The sequence below is a fragment of the Oratosquilla oratoria genome, chromosome 6 (assembly GCF_046742065.1).
Source record: "Oratosquilla oratoria isolate Oo_2021 chromosome 6, ASM4674206v1, whole genome shotgun sequence".
In the NCBI taxonomy this organism is placed as follows: domain Eukaryota; kingdom Metazoa; phylum Arthropoda; class Malacostraca; order Stomatopoda; family Squillidae; genus Oratosquilla; species Oratosquilla oratoria.
This window is the reverse complement of record NC_134782.1, coordinates 71,007,219-71,033,167: the sequence shown is the minus strand read 5'-3', so window position 1 is coordinate 71,033,167 and position 25,949 is coordinate 71,007,219. Positions and strand designations below refer to the sequence as shown.

Sequence of the window (25,949 nt, the reverse complement as noted above, 5' to 3'; positions counted from 1 at the left end):
TAACTAAAACGTAAGTTGAGGAGCGTCTGTACACATATATTTAGTACTGATGAATCAAAAATCTTAAAAAGAATTCTTCATATTGGAACTCTCCAAACAAATTAAAAGCAAATTTACCTCTGCCAGCTCTGATCGGATGATTTCACCTATATACTCTATAATCATGATGTTCTTTTCAATGTCACGTGCTGCATACAGACCAAGTCCTTGGATCTTTGACCTATAAAAAACACAAAAAGAAGAGAGTAAGTGCACCCATACATCATCAATATCTTTACATATATATGTATCCGAGTATACACATATACATACCAAAGACCCTTTTCCTTTTGTAAGAGGTGTGGCTGAATCATAGCACAAAAATAAAACCCATTAAGCACCCCTTCCATCCCAGCACCTCAGGGATGAAGGGTCACCCTGTTCCTCATCACTTGGTTGGTTCAAAGGCACTTCATCCAAAGCAGGTTTACCCCCCAATGCTTCATCTATGGTAACTCCCTTTCTTCATCCACTCAAAATAATTTATCAAGCAGTTCTGAACATCACTTTTGGCCATGTTATTCCTTCATCCATTCACTATCAACTTTGGCATTCTCTTAACTTTTCAACAAATATTCTACATACACACACACACACACATATATATATACCAAAGGCTTTCTTCCCCCTTACATACTCCACTCCCCTCTACCCTCCCTCTTATCTTGGCACCTCCTGGATGACGGGTCATCCCTGCATCTTGTCCACTATGTGTATATAATTCCAGAATGACTAGATTTTCTTATCTAATAATACACATACCAAAGGCATTTCTCCCATTACAAGGGAGGTAGCTAAAAAAACAAGGGCATAAAATCCACTCCCATCCACCCCCTTCCTCCCTCTTATCTTAGCTTCTCCTGGATGATGGGTCATAGAAGCAGTGTTGCAAGACAGCACATCCACAACAAGGCTGCTTCATTAAATCAGCAAACACCACCCCCATCCCCGTCACCTCATGCAGTAATGGAGAAGACAAGGAGAAATCCCTTCGATGTGACCAAACCATCCCAATACCCTTTCATCAACCCTATCTCCCAACTCCCTTTCCACCCCCATTCTCTTCCTCGCCTCCTCATTTCTCACTCTATTCAGCCTAGTAACCCCTATCATACTTCTCAGGTACCTCATCTCAAACTCCTCCTCTCCTTGTTCCATGTTTCTGCCCCATACAGGGCTGTTGGCACAATCACTCCATACAATCTCCTTTTAGCATCCATTCCCATATGTCTATTTCTCATTACACTTTTTAATCCACCAAAGCATTTACTTGCTCCTCTCAATCTATATTCTACCTCCACTATTCCCTTTCCTGCCATATTTACAAAGGATTACAAAGGCGGAGCATGTCGACAGGAGACCTTTTGATCCATTCTAGGTCGGATGCGAAAAAAAAAAAAAATCATATTAATAATAAAGAAATAATAAATAAAAACTATGATAATGTAAATAACAAATAAAATACATAAATAAATGCATAGGTATAGTTAAATAATAAACAAACAGCTAAATAGTAAATAATAATAAATTGACATAACTAATAATAAAAGAAAATCAGACAGACAAATGATAACAAAACAAAAACAAATAATATAAGATAAATCATAATCATTACAGCATCTTACTTAGGTATTTATCTAAATAATTCTTAAAGCTTCGAACTGAACTACATTGCACTACCTGTGCAGGAAGTTTATTCCATTCATTAACTACACGGTTGGCAAAGTTGTTTCTACCTACTTCCAAATTGAATCTATTTCCGGATAGTTTGAGACCATTGTTTCTTGTCTGATTCTCATTCAATGTGAAAATTTGGTCACTTTTGATGTTGTCAATTCCCTTTAGAATTTTAAAGACCTGTATCAAGTCACCTCTGAGTCTACGCTTTTTTAGGGAAAACAGATTCGTATGTTTTAGTCGATTTTCGTATGATTTATTTTTTATACTTGGAATCAGTTTTGTGGCTCGCCGTTGTACTTTTTCCAGTCTGTCAATGTCTTTAATGAGATTCGGTGACCATACGGAAACAGCATATTCCAAATGTGGACGAACTAACGATTTATATAGCTTGTTAATGAGTGATGGACTTTTGAAATCAAAAGATCGCGCAATCAGTCCTAGAATCTTATTTGCTTTCTCAGATACCCAAGTATCTAAAACTATCCATTTCCTCCAGTCTCTCTCCCATGATACTCACTTCCAGTCTGCTGCCATTTCCCCTTGTTCAGCTCATCACCTTACTTTTACCCACATTCATCTTTAACTTCCTTCTTTTGCACACCTTCCCAAACTCTGTCATTAACTTCCTCAATCCCTCCTCTGATCCTGCTACAAGTGCAGTGTTGTCAGCAAACAACAACTGGCTTATTTCCCACTTTTCTCCATTTTATTTAACTATCTCCAATACCCGGACCCATTAACCTTGCATTTACCTCTCACACCACCCCATCCATGTACAGATTGAACAGCCAGGGCAACATAATACATTCCAGGCAAAGTCCCATCTTTACTTCAAACCACTCACTCTCTGCATTTCTGATTCTAATACAAGCTCTACTACGGCCATAAAAATTCGACCGCTCTTAAAAGCTTTAATAGTACAGTAAAAGTCCACTCTTTCAGCATTCAACATTTTACAAAATCCTATTTTATGGCATTTTTATGAAATAATCCAATTCTGAGAATCTGACCTTTTGGCATATTTTCCAAAAGGTAGAGAGTCACAGCAGTTATAAAAAGTGCAACAATTTTGTCAGTGCTTGGTCTGGTATGGTCAAATGCCTATAGTGACATCATGGACATAGCTTCTCCCATTAGACTCACTGGCAGGCTACCAATGCTCTGAGTGACAGGTAAATGTAGTGTAAATGTTTATTGTGCTTTTGCTGGCACTCTCAACTCTTTCTCTTTTTCTTTGCACAGTCAGGTTTGAAAATGGTGAATTTGTGATGAACTTTATTCTGAATTTTACTTTGAATGTATGTGCCTAGCTCTACAAAATGGTTTCTACTGGCACAAAGCTCTCTTCTGTGATGAGAGTGCATAAATTGGAAAAAATTATTGAAGAAATTCGAGGCTGGCATTTCAAGAAAGAAAATAATGGAAGGGTTCATTACGAGCTACAATTTATGACATTATAAAACATAAGAATGAAATGAACAACCTTGTGTCAAAGTGGCTCTGTACCTGAAAGTGAGGTTATGAAAGAGAAAAAGCATAAGTTGACTAAGTTTGGAGAAGTATTGTACAAGTGGTTTGGGGTGTAGTGATTAGAAAGGTCCTGTGTCATGGCCTAGTGATAATTGAAAAAATCAAATATTTTTTATGCCACTATGAAGATCATTGAAGGCAGTAAGGGGAAGATGGGCAGAGTATTTTAGGGAGTTGCTAAATGTGAAGGAGGATAGGGAGGGAAAGATAGTTGCAGTGGGAAGTGCTAAGAAAATGACAGTGATGAGTGGGGAAAATGGAGGAGAAATAAGGAAGGATGAAGTGAAGGCTATTGTTAAGATGATGAGAGCAGGTTAGGCATCTGGTCTGGATGGATGCCATGCAGAATGTCTAAAATAAAAGGAGGTACAGTGATGGTGGACTGGCTGGTGAGGTTATTTAATGTTTGCTGGAGAGGACTGGAGGAGTGTATGTATAGTTCCACTTTACAAGGGAAAGGGGGATAAGTGTGAGTGTAGTAGTTTCAGAGGGATTAGCTTGTTAAGTGTAGTTGGGACGGCTTATGGAAGGATCTTGATTGAGAGGATTAGGAGAGGAACAGAGGGAGTAAATGGTGAGGAACAGTGTGGATTCAGGACAGGTAGAGGTTGTGTAGATCAGCTTTTTGTGGTAAGAGATATGTGAGAAAGCTATAGGAAAAGGTAAGGATGTTTTTTGGGCTTTTATGGATCTGGAAAAGGCTTATGACAGGGTAGACAGGAAGGCACTGTGGGAGGTATTGCAGATATACAGGATAGGAGGAAAGCTTCTAGGAGCTGTCAAGAGTTTTTACGAGAGTAGTAGATCATGTGTCAGGATTAGAAATGGAGAGAGTGAATGGTTTGAGGTAAAGGTGGGACTTCATTAGGGATGTGTTATGTTGCCCTGGCTGTTCAACTTATACATGGATGGGGTGGTGTAAGAGGTAAATGCAAGGGTGGTGGGTCAGGGATTGGAGATGTTTAAAGAAAATGGAGAAAAGGGGGAGGTGAACCAGCTGTTGTTTACGGATGACACTGCACTTGTAGCAGGATAAGAGGAGGGATTGAGGAAGTTGGTGACAGAATTTGGGAGAATGTGTGAAAGAAAGTTGAAGATAAATGTGGGTAAAAGTAAGGTGATGAGATGTACAAGGAATGAAAGTGGCAGCAGACTGGAAGTGAGCATTAAGGGAGAGCAACTGGAGGAAGTGGCTAGTTTTTGATACTTGGGTGCAAATGTGGCAGGAAAGGGTGGAGAGGAGGTAGAATGTAGATTGAGAGAAGCGAGTAAATACCTTGGTGGATTAAAAAGTGTAATAAGGAATAGACATTTGGGAATGGAAGCCAAGAGGAGATTGTATGGAGTGATTGTGCCAACAGCTCTGTATGGTGCAGAAACACGGAACATAAGAGAGGAAGAGAGAAGGAGTTTGAATGTGTTTGAGATGAGGTGTCTGAGAAGTATAATGGGGGTTACTAGGCTGGAGAGGGGGGGTCGCCGATTTAATGAAGTAGCCTTGCTGTGGATGTGCTGTGTCTTGCGACACTGCTTCTGACCCAGGGCAACGGACAAGGTGCAGGGGGATGACCAAGTCATCCAGGTGCTAAGAAAAGAGGGAGGGTGGAGGGATGAGGAGTGTATTCAGGGATGGAATGGGTGGGAATGATTTTATGCCTTTTCCTTTTTGGCTACCTCCCTTGTAAGGGGGAAAAAGCCTTGGTATATGTATGTATGTATGTACTAGGCTGGATGGAGTGAGAAATGAGGAGGAGAGGAGGAGAACATGGGTGGTAAGGGAGTTGGAAGATAGGGTTGATGAAAGAGTATTGGGATGGTTTGGACACAAGGAAAGAATGAGTGAAGAGAGACTAGTAATAGAGGTATGGAAGGCAGATGTGGAGGGAGTGAACATGAGGGGGCAACACAGGATGAGATGGATGGATGGGGTGAAAGAGGCTTTGGGGAAGAGGGGAATGTCTGTTGAGGAAGGACAGGATAGGACAAAAGACAAGGGTGAATGGAGAATGGTTGTATATGGATGATGTTGTGATGCATGAGGTGGAATGGGGGGGAAGGGGGGGTGAGGTAGTATGTGTGAGAAACATTTGATGTAGCCCGAAGGTATTTCTCCCTGTCTTCTCCTTTTCTGCATGAGGGGACAGAGAGGGGGGGGGGGGGTTGCCAGTTTAATGAAGCGGCCTTGCTGTGGATGTGCTGTGTCTAGCGACACTGCTTCTGACCCAGGGCAGTGGACAAGATGCAGGGATGACCCATCATCCAGGAGGTGCCAAGATAAGAGGGACGGTAAAGGGTGGAGGGGAGTGGAGTGTATTGGGGATGGAATGGGTGGGAATGGTTTTTATGCCTTTTTCTTTTTGGCTACCCCTCTTGTAAGGGGCTATGACAGATATGTGAGAAAGCTATAGGAAAAGGTAAGGATGTTTTTTGGGCTTTTATAGGTTTAGAAAAGGCTTATGACAGGGTAGACAGGAAGGCACTGTGGGAGGTTTTGCAGATATACGCAATAGGAGGTAAGCTTTTAGGAGCTGTCGAGTCTTTACAAGAGAAGTAGAGCATGTGTTAAGATTAGAAATGGAGAGATTGAGTGGTTCGAGGTAAAGGTGGAACTTCATCAGGGATGTGTTATGTCGCCTTGGCTATTCAACTTATACATGGATGGGGTGGTGGGTCAGGGATTGGAAATGGTTAAAGAAAATGGAGAAAAGTGGGAGATGAACCAGCTGTTGTTTGCAGACGACACTGCAATTGTAGCCCCTCTTGTAAGGGGCTATGACAGATATGTGAGAAAGCTATAGGAAAAGGTAAGGATGTTTTTTGGGCTTTTATAGGTTTAGAAAAGGCTTATGACAGGGTAGACAGGAAGGCACTGTGGGAGGTTTTGCAGATATATGCAATAGGAGGTAAGCTTTTAGGAGCTGTCGAGTCTTTACAAGAGAAGTAGAGCATGTGTTAAGATTAGAAATGGAGAGATTGAGTGGTTCGAGGTAAAGGTGGAACTTCATCAGGGATGTGTTATGTCGCCTTGGCTATTCAACTTATACATGGATGGGGTGGTGGGTCAGGGATTGGAAATGGTTAAAGAAAATGGATAAAAGTGGGAGATGAACCAGCTGTTGTTTGCAGACGACACTACAATTGTAGCAGGATCAGAGGAGGGACTGAGGAAGTTGGTGACAGAGTTTGGGAGAGTATGTGAAAGAAGAATGTTGAAGATAAATGTGATAAAAGTAAGGTGATGAGATGTACAAAGAGTGAAAGTTGCAGCAGACTGGAAGTGAGTATTAAGGGAGGGTGACTGGAGGAAGTGGATAGTTTTTGATACTTGGGTGCGAATGTGGCAGGAAAGGGTGGAGTGGAGGTGGAAGTAGAATGTAGATTGAGAGAAGTGAGTAAATGCCTTGGTGGGTTAGAAAGTGGAATGAGGAATAGACATTTGGGAATGGAGGCTAAGAGGAGATTGAATGGAGTGATTATTATGGCAACAGCACTGTATGGGGCAGAAACATGGAACATAAGAGAGGGAGAAGGAGTTTGAATGTGTTTCAGAAGTATGATGGGGGTTACTAGGATGGATAGAGTGAGAAATGAGGAGGTGAGGAGGAGAACTGGGGTGGTAAGGGAGTTGGGAGATAGGGTGGATGAAAGAGTATTGGGATGGTTTGGACACATGGAAAAAATGAGTGGAGAAAAACTAGTAAAAGAGGTATGGAAGGCAGATGTGGAGGGAGTGAACATGGGAATGTCTGTTGAGGAAGGATGGGAGAGGACAGAAGTCAGGGGTGAATGGAGAATGGTTGTATATGGATTATGTTGTGATGCATGAGGTGCTATGGGTGGGGGGATGGGGGGGTGAGGTAGTATGTGTGAAAAACATTTGACGCAGCCCGAAGGAATTTCTCCCCGTCTTCTCCTTTTCTGCATGAGGGGAAGGAGAGGGGTCGCCGATTTAATGAAGCGGCTTTGCTGTGGATGTGCTGTGTCTTGCGACACTGCCTCTGACCCAGGGCAGTGGACAAGACACAGGGATGACCTGTCATCCAGGAGGTGCCAAGATAAGAGGGAGGGTAGAGGGTGGAGGGGAGTGGAGTGTATTAGGGATGGAATGGTTTTTATGCCTTTTTCTTTTTGGCTACCTCTTGTGTAAGGGGGAAAAAGCCTTTGGTATATGTATGTATGAAGATCATTAAATCATATGCATTCTCAGATGGTTGAGAGAAGAGATATACACAAATGAGACAGAGACAAAAGATAAACAGATGAGAGATAGGGAGAAAGAAATATAGAAAGGGGGGGGGGGATGAGAGAAAATTCACATACCTGGCCAAGTAAACCATTCCTCGCCAGTCATTCTTCATTTTCTTGTATTGAGAGGACCTTGAATGACTGAATTGTTTGGTGTATGGCATGAATGGGTCATAGTTCATGGTCAGGTTGGCAATGGTGGCAGCAGTACGTATGTTAGTACCCCGTCTTTCTGTACCAACACTTGTGCGATGGCCATGGTAACGTTTCAAGTGGTTCTTGGAGAAGGATTCTGACCGGGCACAACCTGTAGGATTAACAGCTAAGGGAAGCTCAAAGAGAGGGTTTCGTCCAAATTTAAAGTTGTAATCACAGAGGGTGTCAATGCCAGGCAGGGACTCCAGGATGCGGACAATGGCTGGTTCAGTCAGGCCAAACAGATCTTCCCCACTGATATACTGTGGAAAAAGCCCAACGACATTTGCTTTCTGACGCATCTCAGCAATGGGAACTAAGATCTTATTCCATACTCCCTTTGGTGATATACTGGTGAGGGTAAGATCATCATGCCCTTCTTCTTTAACTATGATTTGGAAAACAGGTTGGGCCTCTGACTCATAGATGGAACATTCATAGGTACAGCGTTTGTGTAACTGTCGCATGCTCCAGTAAAACCGAACCTGTATTGGAAATCAAAGGAAAAACATAAAATAAATATTGTTAAGTATATGTTGTTTATGAATCAATTAATCTTATTGTTATTATACTTTTTGTTAGCAAATAACACTGCACACACACATATACACAACTTTTAAGCTATGTATGAAAACTAAAAAACAAAGAGTCAGGACCCCAAAGCATTGCTCCTTTCCTGTATACAGTAAGTCCTTGTTATACGGTACATATGCGTTTCTGAAAACCTTACTGCAAACTGAAATTACAGTATACTGAACCCATCATAACATGTAATAATAGGATATGGCAGACGTACCTTCTCCCTGCTCTTTCCTCTTCAAAATATTTAACGGATACCGTATCTGTGAATTTTTCTTACCGTAAATAGAATCGAGGGTAGTAATTACCAAATACCGTAACTGTGAATTTACCAGATAAAGAATTACCATACAAGGAGGACTCACTATGCTACAATTAGTTAACACACACTGATTCTGGTACAACCAACTGATAACAATGAAGACATGTTTCATAAATAAATAATAAAAAAGGGGATGACTTGCACCCATGTTCTTTAAATAAAAAGTTCAAGTCATGAGCTGCAGCAAAAAAGGTAACCAGCAGTTATTGGAAAGTTAATGAGTAATGACAGATGTCTCTGAAGATGAAAGGACAAGGATCAAGGAACTTAAACACAAAAAATGTGAGCATGAAGAAGACATTGGAATGGGAGGGAATGATTTTATGCCTTTTCCTTTTTGGCTACCTCCCTTGTAAGGGGGAAAAAGCCTTGGTATGGTATGGTTCCCACACAAAGTGAAGGATATTGGCAAGATTAGGAGAATACAGTAGGCAGCAACCCAACTAGTTCCCAGCCTGGCCGATAAAATATATGAGGAAAGACTAAAAGCACTGGGTCTGTCAAGTTTAAAAGATTGAAGAGAAAGTGGTGATATGATTTGAATATTTAGTTTACTAAAGGGATACACTACATTGACAGAAGAGATCTCTTGACTAAGGAAGGGAAAACTTTAACAAGTCATGAACGCAAATTGAGAAAGACTAAATATCTAAAGGGCATGAAGAAATACAGTTTTCCATCTATCTATATACCAAAGGCTTCCCCTGATAAGGGAGGTAGCAAAGTCAAAAGACACGTACCCATTCCCAGCCACCACTCTTTCTTTCCTTGATCTTGAGAAAATGACCAAGGATGAAATGGATGGATGGGGTGAAAGGGACTTTGAGCAAGGAAAGGAGAAGGCAGGAGATAGGGGTGAGTGGAGAATGTGCATAGATGATACTGTGGTGCAAAGATGGGAGAGGGCAGGGGGGTGAATATGGAGTGGTTATGTGGGAATTATATTATGATGCAGCCTAAAGGGGATTTCTACCTGTCTTCTCTTTTCCTACACGAGGGGATGGAGAAGGGGGTTCACACTGATTAAATGAAGAGGCCTTGCTATGGATGTACTGTGTCTTGCTGCATTGCTTCTGACCCAGCTATCTATACAGATGCAAGATTAGAATAGCTTAGGTGATTTAACTCAAGCTGGAACAATAGATGATTGCAATCAATCAGATGTTGCCTCAAATTTCACAAGGTGTAAAACCTTTAGCCTCACTGTGGCTGGGATCATTCCTCAGAACCTCCTACAGATCTCAATGGGAGGATACTTTGGATTGCTATGTTATATCAATGTGGAACTGTTTCCATGTTACTGGTTCAAAGCAGTAGGAAGAAGAGAACAGCTGCCGATTGTACATACACACATATACCAAAGGCTTTTTCACCCTTACAAGTGAGGTAGCCAAAAAGAAAAAGGCATAAAAACCATTCCCACCCACTGCATCCCCAATACACTCCACTCCCCTCCACCCTCTACCCTCCCTCTTATCTTGGCACCTCCTGGATGAAGTTGCATCTCACCCACTGCCCTGGGTCAGAAGCAGTGTCGCACACAGCACATCCAAACCAAGGCTGCTTCGATAAATTGGCGACCCCTCTTCTCTGTCCCCTCGTGGAGAAAAGGAGAAGACTGGGAGAAATCTCTTTGGGGTTGTGTCAAATTTTTCTCACACATACTACCTCATCCCCCATCCCCCCACCCATTCCACCTCATGCATCACAACATCACCCATATACAACCATCCTCCGTTCACCCCTGTCTTCTGTCCTCTCCCATCCTTCCTCAACAGACATTCCCCTCTTCCCCAAAACCCCTTTCACACCATCCATCCATCTCATCCTAGGTTGCCCCCTCATGCTCACTCCCTCCACATCTGCCTTCCATACCTCTTTTACTAGTCTTTCTTCACTCATTTTTTCCTTGTGTCCAAACCATCCCAATACTCTTTCATCCACCCTATCTCCCAACTCCCTTACTACCCCTGTTCTCCTCCTCATTTCTCACTCTATCTAGCCTAGTAACCCCCATCATACTTCTCAGACACCTCATCTCAAACACATTCAAACTCCTTCTCTCTTCCTCTCTTATGTTCTATCTTTCTGTCCTGTACAGTGCTGTTGGCACAATCACTCCTTCACATAACCTCCTCTTAGCCTCCATTCCCAAATGTCTATTCCTCATTATGCTTTTAAATCCACCAAGGCATTTACTCACTTCTCTTAATCTACATTCTACCTCCACCTCCACTCCACCCTTTCCTGCCACATTCACACCCAAGTATCAAAAACTATCCACTTCCTCCAGTTGCTCTCCCTTAATGCTCACTTCCGGTCTGCTGCCACTGTCACCCCTTGTACATCTCATCACCTTACTTTTACCCACATTTATCTTCAACTTTCTTCTTTCACACAATCTCCCATACTCTGTCACCAACTTCCTCAATCCTTCCTCTGATCCTGCTACAAGCGCAGTGTTGTCCGTAAACAACAGCTGGTTCACCTCCCACTTTTCTCCATTTTCTTTAAACACCTCCAATCCCTGACCCACCACCCTTGCATTTACCTCTCGCACCACCCCATCCATGTATAAGTTGAACAGCCAGGGCGACACAAGACATCCCTAACGAAGTCCCACCTTTACCTCGAACCATTCACGCTCTCCATTTCTAATCCTGACACATGCTCTACTACTCTCGCAAATACTCTTGACAGCTCCTAGAAGCTTTCCTCCTATCCTGTATATCTGCAATACCTCCCACAGTGCCTTCCTGTCTACCCTGTCATAAGCCTTTTCCAGATCTATAAAAGCCCAAAAAACATCCTTACCTTTTCCTATAGGTTTCTCACATATCTGTCTTACCACAAAAATTGGATCTACGCAAACTTTAGCTGTCCTAAATCCACACTGTTCCTTGCCAATTACTCCCTCTGTTCCTCTCCTATTCCTCTCAATCAAGATCCTCCCATAAGCCTTCCCAACTACACTTAAGCTAATCCCTCTGAAACTACTACACTCACACTTGTTCCCTTTTCCCTTGTAAAGTGGAACTATACAGGCACTCCTCCAGTCCACCAACACTCTACCCTCTCTCCAACAAACATTAAATAACCTCACCAGCCAGTCCACCATGACTGTACCTCCTCCTCTTTTTTTTTTTTTTTTTTTACATTCTGCATGGTATCCATCCAGACCAGGTGCCATACCTGCTATCATCATCTTAACAATTGCCTTCATTTCATCCTTCCTTATTTTTCCTCCATTTTCCTCACTCATCACAATCATTTTCTTAGCACTTCCCACTGCAACTATCTTTCCCTCCCTATCCTCCTTCACATTTAGCAACTCCCTAAAATACTCTGCCCATCTTCCCCTTACTGCCTTCTCTTTTATTATTATCATCTCTCCATTTGCACCTTTTACCTTTTCTTCTCTACTTGATTCGCCTCTTCTTCCTCTCTTAAGTTCTTTCCAAAACATCTTTTTATTACTTTCAAAATTTTCTGTCATACTCTTATCCCATTTCACATCTGCTCTCATCTTTGCCTCTTTTACCTTGTGCTTTACTTCTCTTTTCTTTTCTTTGTACCTCATATGATTCCCTCATCCTATTTTGAAACCAAATTGTGAAACCTCGCTTCTTCTCTCCTACAACCTTCGTTTCCTCATCCCACTATTTACTATCCTTCTTTTTCTATTTCCTCCCGTCCTTCTTGTTCCACACACCATTTTTGCACACTTTGTGACTCCCTCCTTGAACCATTCCCATTCCTCCTCCACAGCTAGTTCTGCTCTATCCTTCACTCCCTCCCACTCCTCTCTCAGCTTCTTGTACTCCTTTTCTTTTTCATTTAAAGATTTCACTCTAAGCACCTCCCTACCTTTTGTCCTTTTCCTCTTTCTCCATCTATCTTCAACTCTCAACTTACCTTCCACCAAAAAATGATCTGATATTCCCCCACTCTCTCCCCTTAGAATATGTACATCCTTAACTCTTCCTATTGTACTCCTATCTACCACTACATAGTCCATTAATGCTCTATCTACCACCCTTCCATCCACCATCCTCTCCCATGTGGACTTATGCTCGACTTTCTTCCGAAACACTGTATTTGCTATCATCAACTCTCTAGAAACATCTCCACCATCAACTCTTTCCTGGAACTCCACATTTCCCAACCACTCCGTCAATTGGTTCATTTCCTACCCTAGCATTAAGGTCTCCCAATACTACTACATTGACATTTCTCCCTAATCCCTCTATGCACTCATTTAAATCTTACTAAAAAGCCTCCCTTTCTTCTACACTGTTCTCACTACCAGGCCCATATGCACTTACAAAAACCCACATCTCCTTTCCCAGTTTCACCTTCATCCACATCATCCTTGAAGAAACCTCCTTCCACTCTACTACACATTTACCTATCTCTTCACTTACTAATATAGCCACCCCTTCTCTCCCTTGCCCTCTCTTCACTCCTGAGAACCTCCCAACTACACTCTCAAACTCACACTTGCCCTTCCCTTTCAACTTTGTTTCACTCAAAGCCAACACATTCATCTTTCTTCTCACAAACATACTATCTATCTCTTCCCTTTTACTCTCATCTGTACCACATCCACGCACATTAAAAGACCAAAACCTTAGGGTGCTGGTTGGAAAACTCCTAGACCCTCTTATGCCTTTACTTTTTCTTTTTTTGAATGTCCCCTGTGGGGCTACAGGGAGAAGGATGCCTGGTCCCCATCCCCATCCTGATTTTCTCGCCTCTTACGATCCAAGTGGGAATACTTGGTGGCAGCATTCCCCCGATTGTAATTGTGAAAAAAGTGCAAAGAAATGCAATTGAAGTCAACTGAGATATTTTGGGCCCAGTCCAGTTACTGAGTGTCAGTCCCCAAGGACTACACCTCCTGGAGGGAAAAGGGTTCATTTACCTATACACCAAGAACTTTTAACCCCCTTATAAGGGAAATAACAAAGTCAAAATCATGTACCCACTCCATTCCCATCCACCATCCTTTTCTCCCTCTCATCTTAGCTCATGGCTGACAGGTCATCCCTGTATCTCACACAATGCCCTGGGTCAGAAGCAAATGTAGCAAGACAGAGTATATTCACAGCAAGGCTGCTTCACTTAATCAGCAACCCCCATCTTCTCATGCAGAAAAAGAGAAAAATCCCTTTGGTTTGTCAAAATATCATTCACACATAAGAACCCCTTAACCCTCCCATCCCCTGTCTCTCCCTTCTTTGCATAAGAGTATCATCTATAAATATCCACTCATCCCTACTTCCTGTCTTCTCCCTTCTTTGCTCAATTGACATCCTCCTCTTGCTCAACCCCTTTCACCCAATCCATCTATCTCATCCTCAGTCGTCCCCTAAAGTTCACTCACTCCAGATTTGCCTTCAACACCTTTTTATTAATCTTTCATCACTCATTCTTCCCATGTGTCCAAACCATCCCAATAATATTTTATCAACCTTATCAACCATCTCCATTTCCACTTCTGCTTTCCTCCTCACCTCCTTGTTTCTAACTCTATCCAACCTAGTAACCCCTACCATACTTCTCAGACATTTTGTCTCCAACACATTTAAACTTTTCCTCTCTGCCTCTCTTAAATTCCAAGTCTTTGCCCCTATACAATGCCAATGGCTCAATCACCCCTTCATACAATCTCCTCTTTGCATTCATTCCGATGCTTTTACTTGCTTCTTTCAATTTATAATCTACCTCCACTCCTCCCTTTCCTGTCACATGCAACCCCAAATACATAAAGCTATCAACTTCCTCCAGCCTCTCCCCTTAAAAGACTTCTAATTCACTGCCATCCTCTACCCTTGTACTCATCACCTTGCAGGGCCATCACATGCTGGTACACATCATTAGTCCCTATACAAATTCAAATCAAAGTATAGTAATTGGAATACAAGGTTATAAAAGAACCAACGATGGGTATTTGTATGTGGTGGACTTGCAAGATGGACAGCAAAGGTCCCCTTTTTCAAAACCCATCTTCAACTTCATCACCTACACCAGGGAGTGCGGCCCCTGAGGGACTGACATTCCATCTCTGGACTGGACCCAATTCTATCAACTTCAGTTGTATATCTTACACCTTTTGGGGAGATGTGAACCAGCAACTGCTGCTCTCTCCCTACAGCTTTCAGCTAGTGACACATTGATACAACAAAGACAATAATCCCAAGTTTCTTTCCAGAGATCTGTGGGAGGTTCCGAGGACAACTGGCAAACCAACTACTGTGGGGCTGTGGGGTTTCCATCTAGTAAGTCTCATGACAATGACTGATTTATTAAGGATATAAACCAAGATGGAACACAAGGTATTTGATATGACAGACTATGGAGTAAGAGACTGGAACCCATGAGTTATGCTCTTTTCCTGCATAAAAAAATTAGGTAAATACATGCCCCCACACACACACACACATACACTTAAGAGATAAAGAGAATCTTGTACTGACCACTTTGTATCCAATAGGATAGATGCAGCTTGGCGTATGGAAAGCTTGGAGCTGGTGCGGAAGCAGCTGTCCTATGGCAATGAGGATGAGGGATCCAATACGCACCACATGATTATGCTCAGTGTGGTGCATTACTTCTGCCACTTGCCTATTCTCATCACGATCTATAAGAACTCTCCTTAAAACTGCAAGAGTGGACAGCTCATTATCTTTGTCTCCTTTGTTGGTGTGCTCCTGACATAACATTGTCTTATTCTTGTAAAATGTTGAGCCCTCTTTCATGGCACAATTAAGATGATACACTTTGTTACACCGCACTTTGAAACACTTCACTGTTGCACCCAGTTCCTCACAGTGTTCACATGATATATTCAAAGCTTTTTTCACTGAACTATCTGCATTAATCAATGCCCCACTCATGGTTTCATATACATCCTCTGCCCACAAGGTGCAATTAAGGTGAACCCACTTATCAACATCAAAATTCAGAAGCCGAGAGGGTCCATCTCCAACATAATCACCGTAAAGATGACAAAGGACACACTGTCTTGAATCATCACGCAGTCTTGGCTTTCTGTATGTTATTCCCATCCTGAAGAGTAAATCAGTCATCTCTTTTTCTGTAGGTTTTTCATATTTTTCTGGAAGTATGAGTGTATTGGGAGTCCAGTACTTGTATTTCTTACCCTTGAAACGCTTCCCATCTGCATCTCTTGGGTATTCATCCTCTGAATCTTCTTTCAGTTTGTGCTTACTTGCCCTACGGTCCCCAATTCGTTTAGGATCTTCCAATGTAGGCACTTTGAGTACTTCATCAAGCCCCTCATCTTTAGACCAGTCTGTCATAGTGTCTTCTGACATGACTGAGGCAGAGTCCTTGGTATCATCAAATGAATTGTTGAAGTCACACACTTTGGTACCATTAAGTTCTTTTTCATCAAGGTTTGCTCTGTGTGCCAATGCAAACTGAACGTAACACTGTTGGGAACAAAAAGAAATGTCATCCACACCCTCAGTTTCTTCTTTACCAAGAAAGAGAAGATCGGCAACTTTTTTACTGATGAAGTTACTGAAAATGATAACATCACAGTGTTTGCAAAAGCGGGCCTGCCCATTCAGAATACTCTGTATATCCACCACCTGCTCTTTACCATCTTTGGCATAGCAGTAGGTCTTGGGCACACCACTCTTGGGCTCCAATGAGCGTTCCAAGATTTGATATGCTGAAGGTGGAGCAATGTTTAAAAGGTTAGAAAGGGAGCGTAATACATGACACACATCATCCCCAGCCTGAGAAGAAAGTGTCAATGTCACGGTAACATTGCCTAGGTCCTTTAAGGGAAGAGCAGGAGTCTGGCCAACACGACTCTTTAGTGTAATACTTGCAAGGCTTGCACTGTCTGGTAAGTTCTCTTTGTCCATTTCTTCTTTGATCTTGTCTTGATCACTCCTGAGTTGACTGGAGAACTGTCCTGGTTTAAGGGGTAAGGGAATGAGGAGTGGGATGGCTGGAGACATAGAACGGTCTCTACTATCATCTGGATGTTCTTCTTCCATGTCAATAAGTTTGAGACCTCGAAATGGAGGAGGAGACTCTGGCATGACCGATTCCAATGAGGATGAACTCAAGACTGTGTCTGGAGAGTCAGGTTCCCTAGTAGGTGTATGTGAACCTGTGCAAGGGTTGGGTTTGGCATTTGAGGTAGCAACTTCAGCATCAGCTGAGCACTCTTCCAATGGAAGGCCAATTTTTGGAGGAGTGAACTCCTGATTATAGAAGCCCCTCTCGGTTGGTCCCATTTTCATGGGTGTAACTATTGGTAGCTTGTCACCAAAGGGCTGTGTGTTATAAAAATCACACATGTTTCTTACATGGGCCTGCCCCTGTGGACCTTCTATATCTCCCTGACGATGATTATAGTCCCTGCGGCCTAACTTGTGCAGGTCTCCACAGCCAAATATTGGGCAAACATTAAAATTCTTGGGCACTTCTGGCTCAAGAATAGGTAGTGGAGGCATTGCTCTAAGTTGCTGCATCATAGCCTCTATGTATGTGTCATAGTCTTCCTCAACTTTTGAACCCTGACGTGCCCTCTTAGCAGGCTGCACTCCCTTGGTTTCTTTGCTCTGACTTTTGCGTCTTGCCTGCTGGGCTCTTTTTTTTGCCTTCTTGACCTCCTCAGGATCCATAGAATCATCATTGGGAGTCGTCATTTCTGGTGTGTGTTCCCCAGGGCCTGCAGTCATGACTGTCTCAGGAATCATGACCCTCATCTCATTCTTGAGGCCAGGGTTGCTGTCAACACGGTCAGCAATGCTTGCTGGAGTTGGTACACCTGTGAGGGTGCGCTGAGCATGGAGTCCCATGCCAACATGAGGCGGCTGTGCTTGCTGACTTGGATGGCTTAGCCGAACACCTGGATGTGTTCCTGCATGGATGCTGCTATGTACTGGATGACCCACAGAAGGGTGACCAGCAGGGTGGCGAGAGGCATGTGCATGAGGATGACCTGGAGCATGACTGGATATGATGTGATGTCCAGCGGGATGAACAGATTGGGAAGGATGATGTGGATGATGCAATTGCCGGATGTGTTGACTAGATGGATGGTGCATTCTGGGGTGGCTGGGCTGCTCCCCTGCATGAGGAGGAGCTGTGACATAAGTAACAGTTGGTCGCATCATGTTGTGCTGTACACTCACCATTCCACCCCCTTGTGATATTATATGTGGGGTAAGCTGGGTCTGAGGAGGCTGAGGTTGGGGAGGTTGTGGCTGGGGTTGAGGTTGGGGCTGTGGTGGAGGAGGGGGATGAGAAGGAGGAGGGGGTGGTGGAGGAGGGGGAGGAGGAGGTGGAGGAAGTGAAGGGGGAGGAGGAGGTGGAGGTTGTGCTTGCTGAACTGTCTGAACCTGGGGAGGATGTTGCTGAGCAAGAACCATATGTGGTGCACTGCTCTGGCTTACATGGGCCAAGCGTGGTCCAGTTATGGTCTGCTGCAATCCCACTGCATGTGTCTGCTGACCTGGCGGTGTTGGAGCAGGAGTAGGGGCGGAAGCAGCCGTCTGGAAACTGTGGCCACCTGGAGCGTTTGGCCCTCCTGAAACGGCAACATGCACAGTACTACCCACACTTGTCACATTGGTGCGTGAAAGCATGACAGGTGCAGGGTTTGGTACTTGTGAAGCAACCTGGGAGAGGTAAGTTGAATTGGCTGGTATTGGACCCTGTCCAGAACGGACCAACACAAAGGATCCAGAACTTTGAGGTTGTGATGAACTTGCACACGCTGTGTTCTGTAAAAGCTGTTTCAGTAATGCATTTTGAGCAGTTGGGGTTTCCTCACCCTTTCGAGTGAAAACCTCTCCAGGTACTTCACTCTTGACAGCTACAGGTACTGTGGTTGTGGATATTCCAGTCTGCAGGGTTCTCTCCTCATTCTCCCCTGGTTCTCTTTTGATAACTAAATTCTGGTGAGTAGGAGGAGTGGCCAGGCTGCCAAGAGGACTGGGTGCTGGAGACCCCATCATTGGGGACATTCCCTTCATCTGAGGAGAATGTGGAGAACCCTGATGGGAAAGCGGGGAAGGTGCTGGAGAAACACGTGGTACTGGGCTGGCCGAGTGTGATGCAGGAGACTTGGGTGTTGGTGGGGGCATCATAGGGGTGCCTGTACGATTGACAGGAGGTGAAGGAGTGCGGACGGATGGATGGGCACCATGAATCATCATGAGCCGGACCCCTGCCTGAGCATTGCCTGATCGCACCATAACCTGTCCTCCACCTCGAAGTACTGGAGTACTGACCACCCGTACTCCACCAGGTACCACGGACTGCACAACTGTTCCTGAAGCAATCATCTGCTGGCCCTGTTGTACAAATTGTTGCTGTGGCTGCTGTACTTGTGGCTGTGGTTGTTGTTGCTGTGGTAAGGACTGCTGTCCTGGCTGAGCAACAATATGAGTGACAAGCTGATGTTGCGTGTTTACTTGCTGGTACTCCCGTGGGGGTAAACTGACAAGTGGCCGTGCTAGTGCAGCAGTGGTGTGTGTGTGCGCACTGGAAACTAACTGCTGCTGGTGTTGCTGCTGTACTCCAATAGCCCCAACAGGTGTGACTGCACTGGTAACCAGGACACTACTCACCTGCTCACTTGCACTTACAATACTTGTCAGTGTGGACACATCATCTGGAGGTAGCATGGGAGGGAGTGCCTTTGTGGTGGTGATGGGGGACGATGTACTGATTGACATGATAGGTGGTGGCACCAAGACCCCACTTGTTGAACTTAAACTCCCTCCACTCACAACAGCCACAGAGCCCCCACTGGCCCCAACTCCACCAGTGGTGTTAATACTACCGCTATTGCTGCTGCTAAGGCCCACAGTACTGCCTGGCTGCCCATAATTAGAGTAGTTGGGTGCAGGAAGAGCTGATGGTAAGCGGATGGCATGCATGTGGACTGCAGAGTTGTGGTACATGATGCCAGACTGTGAGGGAATGGCCCCACCACCTGGGATACCAATCACAGAATGGTGACGACTTGATGGAGGAATTTCGGACTTGGCAGGCTCTGGCACAATGACCTTGTTGGCACTTGAGGTCAGCTGAGGATTTAAGGCGGTGCTGGCATAGGCTGGCTGGCTAATGGGAATGCTGGAGGTGCTGCAGAGGGGCAAGTGTACTACAGGACCTTTCAGGCTTTCACTAAGAATGTGCGCTAAGCCCTCTTGTCCTTCTTCACTAGTGCTAGCCTCTGTTTTATATATACTTGTGGATGGCTGTGTAGCAGTCACTACAGATGTAGTTACTGTGGTTGCAGTGGTTGTAATGGCTGAAGTGGTTGTGACAGATGAACTAGTAGTAGCTATGTTTATGTTAGAGGCACTACTAGTGACAGGATGTCCACCTTGAGGGCCCCCATCCATGAAAGGGCTTCCACCCTTTAAACCGATGCAGTAAAAACCCCATCGATTCCTCAGTACCACCCCACCACTGCCAGCCCCACCTTTCAGGCCAAATCTGAAGAAACCAAAGTTGCCATAGGCAGGGGGCAAAGGTGCAGGGTTATTGCCACCTCCACCTCCTCCACCACCACCACTGCTGCTGTTGCTACTGTTTCCACTACTTCCTCCACCAGTAGTCAAACCACTGCCAGTACTAACAACTACACTTGAATTGCCTCCACCACTACCCATGCCACCTGTTCCACCACCACTGCCGATAGGTCCATTGCTACCTGATGTACAACCACCACTACTGCTTCCTGCCGGAGATGGGCGGGGTCCTGAGGCAACTGAGGGAGGTCGCGATGCTCCAGCATCCCCGCTTTGCTCACTTGAAGGAGTACGGGGCATCATGGGACTACAGCTCCCTCCCCCTGAATCACTATGAGGTGTGCTGGGTGCACCTACTGCATCAATGCTCCGAGGAGTCAAAGGTGTTCCTGGGTTCTCCACACTTTGTGGTCTCATTTGAGGACTGGCCAAGGGTACAGGACTCTTGAGACCACTATGCACAGGACTGGGCTTCATGCTGGGTTGCTGCATGGGACTTAGAACAGGGGCACTTGGGCTAGGTATTGGACCAGAGTTGACTGACCCTGGGCTGGGAATAGGACCTCCTGATCCTGATGGTCTCCTTAAAGGAACCACTCCTTGTGGATATTGAGGTCTCATCATCACTGTCTGTGAACCTTGGACTTGGGATACCATGGGACCACCCTGGGGGGGATAAGGAGGTCGTGCAGGCATCATATGTGGTGACACCTGACCTGGCTGAGGTGCAGGCTGGCTAGGGCTGTGACCTGGCATACGCACCCGCATGCCAGTCCCACTAAGCATATGTTGGGTGATACCCTGGGGACCTGAATAACCACACCGCACCATGTTTTGGTCAGCAAAACCTGCACCGGGAGAAGGCATGCGCTGTGGACTAAAGGGACTATGATCTCCAGGGGATGGGTGAGGACATGGAACCACCATGGAGTGTGGTGAATGCTGAGGTACAGCTGTTGGATTGGGAGATGCTACTGGTGTGTGTGGAGAATGGATCATTGGACCCATACCGGGTTGGGAGGAGGGTGAAGGAGACATGAGGGGACTTTGAGGTGTTGAGTGGAGGGGTGATGATGCTGGGGGGCCTGTGGATGCCATGGGGGAAGCTCCTGCAATCACCTGTCCCTGGGGCATAATACTCCCCTGTGAGGCAATCATTTGTGCTTGTTGTTTCTGTCTCTTCTTGCTATTGTACTCTGTCATGATTATAGCATGCTGACGAGATGATTTTCTGCACTGGTCTAACTGTCTTTGTATAGCAGCAGCCTCCCTCTGCACACGTTCAAGTTCAGCAGCATCGTGCTCACTCAGCTCATTCCCACTCTTCTTAAGTGTGCGCTGACGGCTGTTCAGATTCTTCCTAAGTTTGCGTAGTTTAGTTATCTCTGTTTCATAATATCTCTGTTGGTTGGTGATGAGACTATGTTGCTGTGTTAGCCAATTCTCATACTGTAGTTGCTGTTGCTTATCAGCCTCTGTTTGTGGGTTTTCTGGAGGAAGGGTTGGTTGTGGTAGTGTACGGATACTGATGTTCCCAGCACTACTCACAGTTGCACCTCGTGACCCACCAGCTTGAAGAAGAGCTGCAAAAAAGCATGATGTTATAATTCTAATAAAACTATATAACAAATCAATCTACACTAGAAAAATCTTCAACAAAACATAATGACATCCTGATAGTTAATGAAATTACCCATAATTAATAATGCAAATTCTCTCAATAGTATTTCTTCCACTTTTCTGATAAACAAAACTGACATGAAGAGAGCACTCCCCTCCACATACTTCTAGAAAAAAAATTCCAACACTAATAAAACATAACATATACACCAAAAAGCTCTTTCCCTCTTATAAGGGAGATGGCCAACCAAAGCATGCACCAACCCTTCACCCATTTTCCACACAAATTTGTTTTCCCTTATATCTTAGATCCTTATGAATCCGGGACCATACTTGTCTCATGCCCACTACTATCTACATCAGAGGCAAAGCAACAAGACAAAACACCTCCATAGCAGTGCCTTACAACAGGTGGAGGTTTGCCTTCATTAATTACATGGCAACCTTCCCCCACATTCACTCACAAAAATATAGAGCTGATCAGAAGAAATCCCTTTGGCCAGTGTAAATTTATCATCCATTCACAATCATCTTCAACTTACATCTATCGCTTGCCCTCTCCCTTCCCTACTCAACAGACATTTCCTTTGTACCCAAGGCTCCCATTCACTCAATCTTCCCTTCAAATTCATCTCGTCTATCTGTCTTCCATGCTCTTTTGTTAATCTTCTCTCAGTCATTCTTTCCACATGCTCAAACCATTCCAGTATGTTTTGATCAACCTCTGCTTCCAGCTCTGCTTCACCTCCTCATTCCTCACTCTTTCCATCCTTGTAACCCCCAACATACTTCTTAAATAAACACTTCAGCACAAACCCTTACACCCCTCCTTTGAGCCTCCCATAAATCCCAAATCTCTGTCCCAGCATTGTAGTATAATCACACCTTCATACAGCTAGATACCTATTTCTCATGACACTTTTCATTCCACTAAAATATTTACATGCCACTCTCACTCTATAATCTACCTTCACCCCCACTCCACCACTCTCTGCATCATGTAAGCCTAAAATACCAAAGCTCTCCACTAACTCCAGCCTCTCTCCTTTCTGATTTATCTCCAAATGACTGTGACCTTGGACAACTTATCACCTTATTTTTGCCCACTTTCACTTTCAACTTTCTCTTCTAATATTTCTTCCCAATCTCTGCCACTAGCTGCCTGAGAACTTCCTCTGACCCAGCCACAAATGCATTTTTTGTTGTCTTCTTTTTCTTGGTTTGCAGACCTAGTACCTACTTGGACCTTAACCTTGCAGGTGGTCTGGAATAGTTCACACATGGGATTTGTTGTCCACATGATGCCACTGTTAGTAGTGGCAGTGCCCTAAGATAGAGGGTGGTGCACCCCTCACTTGCAAGGCAGTGCCAGGGGGAGGGTGTGTCCCCAAGAAACTGAGGGTTGCCTCAGAAGGGGAGATAGTGAGGTAATGCACCACCCCAGCCAAGGTGAGTAGTGGGTTGAGACCTAGGCAAAGAATGACATTGGTTCTGCCCTGTAGCAGATTGTGGTGGATGGGCTGTTGCACCTCAGCACTACAGAGTTTGCAGCATTCATGATGATATCCAAGGCAGATCCTGTGGACAGTAGATTCTGCCCTTCTACCAAGAGGCAGTTGGACTGTCTCGTACCTAGTGATGAGGTAGTACCACAGTGCTGATTCCGAGGTATGAAGTTTGCTGCTGTGGTTGGCCTTGGCCATCAACCTGGCCTCCTTGATGGTGATGCCCTTGACTATGAGACTGTGGGTGCTAGGGGCAGTGTGATTCTGCTGAACCTTGTCACTACTTTAGCAGCAGCATCTGCAATAGTATTCCCTGGAATCCCAATATGACTGGGGATCCAATGAATTTTTACAGATATCTCATGCTGGTGCAAAAGTTGCAGTGAGTGCTGGATTGATGTTGTTAACTAGATGTCATTCATTGTATTCCCTGACTGGATGATGTCAAAAGCATCCCTTGAGTCTGTGTAGATCATGACTGTCCCAAGCCCAGCAGAGAGGGATCCAACTCCTGTCACTTACTCTCTGCAGTGCAGTCAGTGCATCAGTGGTTGTAAAAATCTCACCATACCCTGCCATTAGGGGATTCACAAAGCCATCCTTGTAGTACGACAGGCTCACGGTTTTGTGTGTGTGTGTGTATTTACCTAGTTGTATTTTACGGGAAGGGGAGCTATGCTCGTGGTGTCCCGTCTTCATATCTCATTTTATCTATTTTTAAATTCATGTAATGTTTTTGCACACATCACTTTCTCATCTAACTGTTCCAACTGTCTAATACTCTGTGAGGAAAGCTGTTCTTTTTCAGATCTCTTCTATAGCTGTCTTTCTTGATTTTCTTTCCATGTCCTATTGCATTTCTATCATCCCATTTTATTAGATTCTCTCTATCAATTATTTCTACGCCTTTCATGATTCTGTAAATAGCTATCAAATCTCCTCTCTCTCTTCTTTGCTCTAGTGTGTGTGTGTGTGTGTGTGTGTGTATTCACCTCGGATCTGCTGCAGCCTCTTTTCGAGACAGCCAGACACCACCCTACGGCAGTGTGTGTGTGTGTGTATCTACCTAGTTGTAATATACGGGAGGGGAGCTATGCTCATGGTGACCCGTCTTTGTATCTCTTCGCATCAAGTTTTATCTTAAAATCTTGTATAGTGTTTGCACATACTGTTTTGTTGTCTAATTTGTTCCATGTATTAATCGCTCTGTGTGGGAAACTTCCTTTTCAAGTTTTTTCTATAACTATTTTTTTTCCCACACTAACAGGTCGTTCCTGTCTAAAACTTCCATTCCTTTCATTATTCTGTAGATAGTCAGCAAATCTCCTCTTTCTCTTCTTTGTTCCAGAGTTGGTAGGTTCAGTTTGGATAGTCTTTGCTCATATGTTAGTTCGGTGAGAGTCGGTGCTAGTTTGGTTGTCGCTCTTTGTAATCTTTCTAGTTTCTTAATCTCTTCACTCCGGGGCACATCGCATTATAAAAAATAAAGTCAGTGCTCAATCGTTCGTTCTCTTTCACTTGTGTATTTTGATAACCATAGAAAATTTATGAAGCCAGTTTAGAGAGAATGGAAATTACAGTGTGATTTAAAAATAATTGATGCATTATCCCAATCTAATCTATGGTCTTTTTGGCTGGCATGAAGGAACACAGCAGAGTTAACTTGTCCATATTTTATGGAGTTTTTATGTTCCTTTAATCTCATGGACAAATCCCTGCCAGTTTGGCCCCAGTAGACATCATCACAGTCTTTACAAAACTCCGGGGTATATAAATTGCCTTGTAAAGACTGTGATGATGTCTACTGGGGCCAAACTGGTAGGGATTTGTCCCGAGATTAAAGGAACATAAAAACTCCATAAAATAAGGACAAGTTAACTCTGCTGTGTTCCTTCATGCCAGCCAAAAAGACCATAGATTAGATTGGGATAATGCATCAATTATTTTTAAATCACACTGTAGCTATCAAAGGAAAATTGTAGAATCTTCTCTAATAAAACATTATCCCAACTTTAATACTTCAAAAGGTCAGTGGCCCCCAGATTGTATTACGAAGTTAGCGGTCAACAAAATCATGTCAAGAGTTTTTATGTTCCTTTAATCTTGTGGACAAATCCCTGCCAGTTTGGCCCCAGTAGACATCATCACAGTCTTCACAAGGCAATTTATATACCCCGGAGTTTTGTAAAGACTGTGATGATGTCTACTGGGGCCAAATTGGCAGGGATTTGTCCACGAGATTAAATGAACATAAAAACTCCATAAAATATGGACAAGTTAACTCTGCTGTGTTCCTTCATGCCAGCCAAAAAGACCATAGATTAGATTGGGATAATGCATCATATTATTTTTAAATCTCACTGTAGCTATCGAAGGAAAATTGTAGAATCTTCTCTAATAAAACATTATCCCAACTTTAATACCTCAAAAGGTCAGTGGCCCCCAGATTGTATTACGAAGTTAGCGGTCAACAAAATCATGTCAAGAGCGGTCGGACAAAATACCGCAAACTGTCCTTCCTTGACCCAACCATTTCAAGGGCATGTAACCTGAGTCCCCCCACTTTCCCCATCCCCTTTTATGTACCCCTCACTTTCTCATATATACTTGTACCTTAACTTCACGTTAGCATTCTGCTGAAGAGGACTACAGATAGTCGAAATATACAGTTTCCCTGTACTTCCGTAATTTTTTCTCCGA

General features: G+C 44.0%; 1 protein-coding gene across 11 annotated transcripts in view; it reads right to left on the bottom strand.

Moving 5' to 3' along the window:
- The window catches only part of LOC143026595 (uncharacterized), a 321,375-nt gene that overhangs the window by 11,268 nt on the left and 284,158 nt on the right, over positions 1 to 25,949 (bottom strand). For all 11 annotated transcript variants that reach the window (XM_076187254.1, XM_076187255.1, XM_076187256.1 and 8 more), the window contains 3 exons: positions 15,070 to 21,707; positions 7,570 to 8,174; positions 118 to 220 (listed from right to left, as the gene is read on the bottom strand). In XM_076187254.1, the coding sequence (XP_076043369.1) occupies positions 118 to 220; positions 7,570 to 8,174; positions 15,070 to 21,707 (7,346 nt within the window). The remainder of the gene's footprint in view (positions 1 to 117; positions 221 to 7,569; positions 8,175 to 15,069; positions 21,708 to 25,949) is intronic.